This window comes from Chrysochloris asiatica, unplaced genomic scaffold (genome assembly GCF_000296735.1).
Source record: "Chrysochloris asiatica unplaced genomic scaffold, ChrAsi1.0 scaffold00118, whole genome shotgun sequence".
In the NCBI taxonomy this organism is placed as follows: Eukaryota; Metazoa; Chordata; class Mammalia; order Afrosoricida; family Chrysochloridae; genus Chrysochloris; species Chrysochloris asiatica.
Genome location: NW_006408636.1, coordinates 4622797 through 4632136, shown reverse-complemented (window position 1 = coordinate 4632136; position 9340 = coordinate 4622797). Strand labels below are relative to the sequence as shown.

Sequence of the window (9340 nt, the reverse complement as noted above, 5' to 3'; positions counted from 1 at the left end):
TTTGAGTTGTGGTGTTGGAGGAGAATACTGAAAGTGCCATGGACTGCCAAAAGAACCAATAGATCTGTTTTGGAAGAAGTGCAGCCAGAGTCCTCTTTGGAAGCCAAGATGGCTAAACTTTGTCTCTCATAATTTGGACATATTGTCTGGAGGGAACAGTCGCTGGAGAAGGATGTCATGCTGGGTAAGGTTGAGGGTCAGAGAAAAAGGGGAAGACTCCTAACAAGATGGATTGACCAGGTGGCATCATTGATGGACTCAAGTGTGGCAGCGATAGTGAGGTTGGCTCAGGATCGGACATTGTTTTGTTCTGCGGTGCATTGGGTCGCTATGAGTTGGTTCCAACTCGATGGCACCTGACAACAACAACAACAACAACAATAACCCGTGGCAATCATCAAAGTATATTTAATTCTGTGTGTAAATCTTGTATTGACTTTTTACAACAGTGATCTCATGCAATATTTATCCTTTTTTGATTAGTTTGTCTCACCACAATATCCTGTAGGTTCATTCATGCTATAAGGTGTTTCACAGAATCATATTTATTCATGGTTGTTCTTTAATGTTGCATAGAATTCCACTGTGCAGATACAACACAGTTTTTTATCCATTGTTCTGTTGATGAGCATTTGGGTTGTTTCTATCTTTTTACTATTGTGAATAGTGCTGCAGTGAACACAGGTGTATATATATTTATTCATGTCATGACACTTACTTCTGTAGGATATATATCCAGTAGAAAGATTGCTGTGTCATATATAGGTGTGCTAGTGTGGCGCTGTAGTATAACTACAAGATTAGTGATTCAAACCCATCAATCACTCCTCATAAATCCTTATAGAGGGAGAGACAGAACAATGGCAGACTAAGCAGAAGGCAGTACAGACCTCTACAACAAAGATACGGATAACCAAATGAAACAGGTGCAGATGGTAGAACTGGAATTCTGAGCTTTAGATGAAGAAATAGAGAGGTGGACTGAATGCTTATTAGGAGAGAGAGCTGAGCAAACATGGCAAAATAAGGAGAGATTGGTTATATGAGTTGACAACCAAATGGGCACATTCATCTTGAGCTTTGGTGAGCAGCTTCAAAAAATGAGAAAAGATTTGGCATTGCAGAAACATACCTGTGGTTCACAGAGGCAAAGGAACATTTGTTGTTGTTGTTGTTCTTCTTCACACTCCCCAAGTGACCAGAAGCAAGTGTGACCCCCCACCTGCATATACCTCCAGTGAACCTCCCATTCTCCAAGTGGTCAGAAGTGCATGAAGGTGAGCACCATGATTGTGAACCCCATTAAAGGAAGGGGAAACTGTCCACATTGACACCATTTGGGAAGGCCCAGCTCCACATCTGCAGAGCTGGCCCTGGCTTTACCTGTGCTAGCCCTCACTAGGAGAAGAAACTAAACACACATATGTGGGAGAGAGAACAAAACAAACAATAACTAAAAAAAGACACATAAAATAAACTGCTGGTCTGTACCTGTGACCAAGCCAGTCATGGTGTGCCAGAGGCATACTGCTTACTGGTGGACAGAAAAGAGTGCATATATTTCTCTTTTTTTGTGTGTGTCCATGTTACCCTAGTGAGTAGAGATGTGCCCAGCACCCATAAGCATACACTCCCAGGGGAGTTTCTGCTCTCCATGCTTTCAAAGTTGAACTAAAGTGTATGGAGCTTTCAGCACTTTCAGCAAGCAAGGTTGTATCATCTGCACATTGTAGGTTGTTAATGAGTCTTCCTCCAATACTGATGCCACATTTTTCTTCATATCACCCAACTTCTCAGATTATTTGCTCAGCATACAGGTTGAATAAATATGATGAAAGAATATAACACTGTTACACACCTTTCCTAAAAGAAAACCATTCGGTGTTCCTTTTTTCTGTTCGAACACCTCTTGGTCTATGTACAGATTCCTCATGAGCACTATTGTGTTCTGTAATACTCATATTTTGCAATGTTGTCCACAGCTTGTAATGATCCACACAATTGCAAGCCTTTGCATAGTCAATAAAGCACAGGTAAACTTTCTGGTATCCTTTGCTTTCAGTCAAGATACATCTAATGTCAGCAATGATATACCTCATTCCACGTCTTCTTCTGAATCTGGCTTGAACCTCTGGAAGTTCTCTGTCAATGTATGATTGCAGCTATTTCTTTATTACCTTTAGCAAAACTTTACTCGAATGTGCTATCAATGATATTGCCCAATGATTTCCACATTCCATTGGGTCACCTCTCTTATAATGGGCACAAATACGGGTCTCTTCCAATCAGTTGGCCAGGTACTTGTCTTTCAAATTTCCTGACACAGATGAGTGAGTGCCTCCAGTGTTGCATCATTTTGTTGAAATACTTAAATTTGTATTCCATCAATTCCTGGTGCCTTGTTCTTTGCCAATGAAATTAAGAGAAACAGCTGCAAATATCCCTTAATAATTGGAACATGGAAAGTACAAAGTATGAGTCTAGGAAAATTGAAAATTGTAAAAAATGAAATGGAACATATAAACATTGATATTCTAGGCATTAGTGAGCTGAAATGGAATGCTATTGGCCATTTCAAATCTGACTATCATATGGTATGATAAATTTGCCAGGTATGAAAAATTGAAGAGAAATGGTGCCGCATTCATTGTCAGAAAGAAAACATCAAGATCTGTCATGAGATACAATGCTGTCTGTGATAGGATAATATCCATGGGTCTACAGGAAAGACTAGTTAATACCAATAATATTCAAATTTATACACCAACCACTAAAGCCAGTGAGGATGAATTTGAAGTGTTACAATACCTTCCGGGTTCTTCCCTCTCCCTTCCCTTTGGCTCCATTTTGTCTGTTTCCCTGCCAAACTAAGCTGCAAGGGGTGTAATTTAATAGGCAACATGGCTTTTAATAGGCCAGAGCTAAGTCAACACAGCAATGACTTGTGTTCTCCTGATTTGAACCTATATAAGACCACTCTCTTCCTGTTGACTTGACTTCCTCTTCCTCTGCCTTCGCTCATCTTCACCCCAAATAAAAAATCTCTAGAGGGGCTGTCTGGTGTGCGGTGTGGTTGATGAGCGATGCCGGGTTGTTTTTTTATTGGTGTCAGAAGTGGAATCAGTGAGGCTTCCCAATTCTCCCGGTGCCCTAACCCACTCATTTCAATCTGCCCTCCCAGTGCCCACGATCATCTTCCCTGACACCTTCTCAGCACCCATCACTGGTGGGAGTTAATTCTTCAGCCCCTGGCTCAGGTAAGTCCCCTCTTGTGGCTGTCCTGGGTGTGGAGATTTGGACCCCAGTAACCAGGCCATAAGATTCCATCCAGAACACAGACTGGGCGCTAGGTTCTGTGTCTCCCATTGTGAGTTCGGAATTCACCGGAACAAGTCCGGGACTTGTCCGTTCTGCCCCCGCCCGCTGAAGGGATGCTTCAGAGTGTGGTGTGACTTCTCCATTTACAGACCCCCTCCTTGTGGCAGGGACGCCTCCACTGGGACTTTGGGTCCCCACACCTAAGACCAGGTCTTAGGTGGGAGCACTGTCTGAACCTCAAGAGACGTCTTGGGTTCCAGGCACTTTTCACTGTCTTACTCCTGGTTGCTATGGGTTCCAGGTCCTCCATACCGGAAGACTTCCCCTTAGGGTGTTTGCTCTGAAACTTTGAGGGCTTAGACCTTGAACCTAAGCATCTTATATGCCTATCCACTCATATTTGGCCTCAATACAAACTAGACAACCCAAATACTTGGCCGCCTAATGGCTCGTTCGAACCAGGTATAATCCAAGACCTATGTAACTTTAGTGAGTGCCAGGGCACATGGTCAGAGATCTCGTATATCCAGGTCTTTTCCTACCTTCGAAGCCAACCTTCTCTTTGTTCCATTGCTTTTAAACAGCCCCCTCCCCTAAAACTGCATGTAGCTCAGGCAGTCTCCGCGTCCGTGCCTCCTCCTCTTGACTCCATCAGCCTAACTGACCCAGCTGATAACCCCCTCTTTATCAAAAAGCCCCAAATGCACCTCCACCTCCTGCTTTGTTCCCTCTCTCACCTTCTCCAAGTCCCCAGGAACTCCCCTTACCATCCTCTTCTTCTTCTTCTCCCACCTCTTCCCCTCCATACGTGCCTACCCTACCTTGTACTTGTTCCAAGTTTCAAAAGTTAATGGAAAGGGAAGGTGGAGTCCGGCTGGCAACATGGCGCCGTCTGCATTTCTGCGCCCCTTCTCTCGGCTGCTGATCCAGGTCCGGCTCCCTAGTGGCCCTTCAGCGAGGTCAAAGTTCTATGTTCAGGAGCCGCCAAACAGCAAACCTGATTGGCTGAAAGTTGGACTGACCTTGGGCAGCACAGTCTTCCTGTGGGCTTATCTCACCAAACAACATAATGAAGATGTTTCAGAATATAAAAGAAGAAATGGATTGGCATAAACTATTGAAATATTATTATAGTACGCTCCATATAATGATTACAACAGTTATGGATTCACCAATTTTTTTATAGTAAATGGAAGAGGAGTAAGTTGTACGTGGATATATATTGCCAACGTTTGTGTGTTGCATCATTAAGTGGAAGAAAAAAGACTTCTGTATTCTTTAGGTATTACATATTGTGGTAACTTGCAGAAAATTAGGTATCATATTAGAAATATTCGAATATGAAAGATATGTAGTACTAATTGTGCAAGTTGAAAAATGTAATCAATAAAGTGCAATATGAATTCCAAAAAACAAGAAAGTTAATGGACCCTGAAGTTTCTCAGTCCAGTCACATAATAGCACCCTTGAGGGAACTGGCTGGGGCTGAAGGAATTGTCTGAGTCCATACCCCTTTTCCAGTGGCAGAGTTAGCTTTAATTCAACCCAGACTTGGGTCTTTTACCTCAAATTCTGCAACTTTTATTAAGCAGTTTCAGTTTCTAATGCAACTAACTTATCACAATATTTTTGTTGTTTTAACTAACACTTTAACCACTGAGGAGGGTTGGTGAGTGCTGGAACAGGCCCGTGCTCATGCAGACCAGGAATACCTCACAGATAACAATCACCCAGCAGGAGTGGAAACCATCCCTGGCAGGGGCCCCCGGTGGAACTATAACACCCAGACAGGTATTGTCAACAGTAATAGGTATATTAATTGTATACTTCATGGGCTGCGCAAAGCAGCCATAAAAGCAATTATGACAAACTTAGTGAAATTATCCAAGACAAGAACAAAAATCCTTCCACGTTTCTCCAGAGGCTCACTGTGGCAATATACTAATCTAGATCCAGACTCTGCTGATGGCCAAAGGTTAATTATGATGCATTTTTTTCTGTCAGAGCTTCCCCAACATCAAAATAAAACTTAAGAGGCTAGAAAGGGGTCCCCTAATCCCTCAAGCAGAGCTCTTGCTGTTGCATTTAAAGTCTACAATGACTGAGATGATGCAAGGGCTCAGGCCACCAACCTCACCTTGCCACCACGTGTAAGCGGGAAACCCACGAAGCCTCCGGGACCCTGCTTCCGGTGCAACCATGGTGGACATTGGGCCAAAGAATGCCCAAATCCCAAACTTCCCACTAGGCCCTGCCTCAAATGCAAGCAGAAGGGACATTGGGGTTTCAACCTCCCCCTGGCATCTACCCGCCATCAGGTCGCCCCCCCCGCCCCCCATCCCCTCAAGCGACCTCATTGGTCTAGCCCAATTGTCTGGCCCAACGCGGATTACTGCCCAGGAGCGCAGGGTAACTTTTACTGTGGCAGGTAGGATGATCACCTTTTTACTCAATACTAGTGCTAAGTTTTTTGCATTGCAGGGATTCTGGGGACCCACCTCCCTGTGCAGGACCTCTACTGTTGGGGTAGAAGGTAAAAAATGACGCTCTTGGCAAACTTTCCTCCTTTTGCACAAAATTGGCAATTTTAAATTTTTACATTCTTTTTTAGTCCTTCCCTCTTGCCCCATACCTTTATTAGGATGAGACATTTTATCTCAGCTTGGCATCTCCCTCAAGTTTGACTTTCAGGGCCTCTCCAGCACTCCGACATCTTCCTTTTTCTTCTTACTCTCACCGGCTATTGAATCTCAAGCCCCTCCTTCCCAGTGGCCCATCAGTCCCAACCTTGTGAATCCTAAAGTTTGGGACATCCATTCCCCTTCAATAGCCAAATGCCCTCCAGTCAAAATCCTCCTCAAAAACCTCACCCATTTTCCAGCCCAAGCACAATACCCACTCCCACAGTCTAGTATTTTGTTAAAGAATTACTTTAAAAAGGATTTCTAAAACCAACTAATTCCTCCTACAATACCCACATCCTGGCAGTCAAAAAACCCAATGGGGCCTACCGCCTAGTTCAAGACCTTCAGCTTATTAACACAGCTGTAGTCCCAGTCCATCCAGTAATCCCCAATCCTTACACTCTTCTGTCTTCCATTCCCTCTAGCACCACACATTTCTCAGTCCTTGATTTAAAAGATGCTTTTTTTTCTATTCCCTTGCACCCAGATTCCCAAAATATTTTTGCTTTCACTTGGACTGATCCCACATCAAAGGTGTCAACCCAATAACCTGGACAGTCATTCCACAGAATAGTTCTCATCTCTTCGGACAAATCCTAGCCCAAGACCTGTCCCTTCTTCACTTACAGACCTCCCACAGTATTTAGTATGTAGATGATCTCCTCCTACTTTGCAACCCATCACTAGCAGAAGTCCAGCAAGATACATATGCCCTTCTTAATTATATTGCAGAAAGAAGCTATCGAGTTTCACCCACAAAAGTCCAACTTTTTAAACAGTAAGTCACATATTTAGGGGTGTCTTTGTCTCCAGGTTTCAAATCCATTGCCGTTAACATAAAACAAATGCTTCGAGACATCCCAATGCCTGTTAATAAACAAGAGCTCCTCTCCTTTTTAGGCCTAGGAGGATATCTCCGGGCCTGGATCCCAAATTATTCCCTTTTAGCAGCACCCCTTTATGACGCCTCAAAAGGCAATCCCCATGAACCCTTAGACCCTTTTTTACAGCTCAAGTCCCAAATGCTAGAAGCGCCAGCCCTGCATTTACCTGATCTCACCCGTCCCTTTTATCTTTATGTGTCTGAAAATAAAGGGTTTGCATTAGGAGTTTTAGGCCACAAATTAGGCCCTACGTTTGCTCCAGTAGCTTATTTATTTAAAAAACAAAAAAACAAAAACAAAAAAAAACTGGATCCTATCATCCAAGGATGAGCATCTTTCTTGCGGAGCTTAGCTGCAACCTCTCTTTTTAATCCAAGAATCAAAAAAAAATTAACTTTTAGAGCCCCAACTATTGTCTTATCCCATCATGCTATTGCTGATTTGTTAAACTATAAAAACCTACAGGATTTACCCCCTTGCAGGATTCTTTTGCTTCAAACCTCATTCCTCCATAATCTCTCATTAACCTTCCAGTTGTGCCCGGTCCTTAATCCTTCCACCCTACTCCCTGTGCCAGACCAGGAACCAATTCAAAATTGCTTAGAAGCTTTAGAAGTTTTCTTGCCACATGACTCACATATCCAGGAAATACCTCTTCCCTCCCCTGACCTAGTTTGGTATATTGATGGTAGTTCTTTCTCCCAAGATAAAATCAAGCGGGCAGGCTATGCCATTGTATCTGAAAGCGAAGTTATTGACCAGAACTCCCTCCCTCCTCAAACAGCTAATCAACAAGCAGAGCTGATTGCCCTCACATGGGTCTTTACCTTAGCTCCAGAAAAAAGACTCACAGTTCATACAGATTCCAAATATGCCTTCCATATTCTGCTTTCACATGCAGCCATTTGGAGAGAAAGAGGTTTTTGTTCCACCAAAGGTAATTCCATCCAGAATTCTAGATTCATTATGGAACTACTAAAGGCTTCCAGGCTGCCTGCAACCATTGGCATTGTCCACTGTAAAGCTCACCAGTCAGACCAGTCACCTAAACCAAGGGAAATAATTTGGCTGATTGCATAACAAAGAAAGCATCCTTAAGCTGACTGTACTCCCTAGCACCTCAGTAAATCAAGGAGTGGAAACTCAGAAGCCGAGCCTGACTTGGGATCAACGTATGTACCTTCACAAATTTTCCACCCCAAGTCTAGAACATTATTTACCCTTGTAGAACCATTAGTCACTCTCTCCCTATCTGACGAGCAATTTTTACAACATCTTTCCTCCACCTGCAAAATCTGCCAAAAAACAAATCCATCTTCTAAACCCACCCCTTTCCCTACACACCAAGCCAGGGGTCTGCTCCCTGGCCTGCATTGGCAAATAGACTTCACCCACATGCCCAAATATCTTTTAGTTCTAGTTGACACCTTTTCTGGGTGGGTTGAAGCTTTTCCTACCACAAACAAGCAAGCCTCCACAGTCTCTGATTTCCTTTTCAAGGAAATTATTCCCCACTTTGGGGTCCCTACTTCCCTCCAGTCAGACAATGGCCCCAAATTTACTTCTCACATAACTCAAGGACTTGCTAAATTATTGAGAATTTCCTGGCACCTCTACATCCCCTTCCACCCTCAATCATCAGGGAAGGTGAAGTGAACCAACAGGTCAATCAAAGCTGTCCTTACTAAGTTAAACCTAGAACTTCATGCTGAATGGGTCTTGCTTCTCCCTTGTTACGCCTCAGATCTTTGCCTAAAGCACCTCTCCAAATTTCTCCTTTTGAACTAATGTATGGATGCCCTTTCCTACCTCTGGGACTAAAACCTGAAGCGTTCCCCTTCCACCATCGCTTTTAGTAAGCTGTTTAAATTACTTAAGAACTTTATTATGACAACATGCTAACTCACTTTTACCCCCATCTTTTCCCACATTACCTTGCTCCTACCAATCAGGAGATGTAGTCCTAACTGCACCTCCGAAACTCCCAAAAGAACCCTTGAAACCCAAGTGGATTGGTCCAAATAAAATAATTTTAGCCACCCTTACAGCAGTTTAGTTAGAGGGTCTCTTGAGCTGGTTCCACATCTCAAGGATTAACCTGTCCATAGCTCTGCTGGAGGGTTTGAACCATCATCCCCTCCTAACTAATGCTCAGCATGGCTTCAGAAAAAGAGGGCAATCTAAGTAGCAGTCCTACCCCTAGTGTCAGTGCTAGGTATTGGGCAGGCATAGCTACCAAAACTGCAGGCATTCCCCACTCAATCACCCAGTCAAAGTGGCTAGCGGAGCAACATGAAGAAGACATAAATCAGCTCTCCACAGCTATCCTCACACTTCAATGACATGTGGTCCTTCAGGAATAATCCTCTATTAAATTCCCTGTTTCCCTCTCTAACCCCACTATTGGTTAGCCTCACTTTACTGGAAGTTGCCCCTTGTGTTCTCCGTTTTGTT

General features: G+C 43.5%; 1 protein-coding gene across 1 annotated transcript; it reads left to right on the top strand.

Moving 5' to 3' along the window:
• The first annotated feature begins 4200 nt into the window (after positions 1–4200).
• LOC102817410 (NADH dehydrogenase [ubiquinone] 1 subunit C1, mitochondrial-like) lies at positions 4201–4431 on the top strand. Its single transcript, XM_006868552.1, has one exon. It carries the CDS (start codon positions 4201–4203, stop codon positions 4429–4431), a length of 231 nt encoding a protein of 76 aa, XP_006868614.1.
• The last annotated feature ends 4909 nt before the right edge of the window (positions 4432–9340 follow it).

Coding starts and splice junctions, on each gene's coding strand:
- LOC102817410 (XM_006868552.1), top strand. CDS start 4,201: ATGGCGCCGTCTGCATTTCTGCGCCCCTTCTCTCGGCTGCTGATCCAG.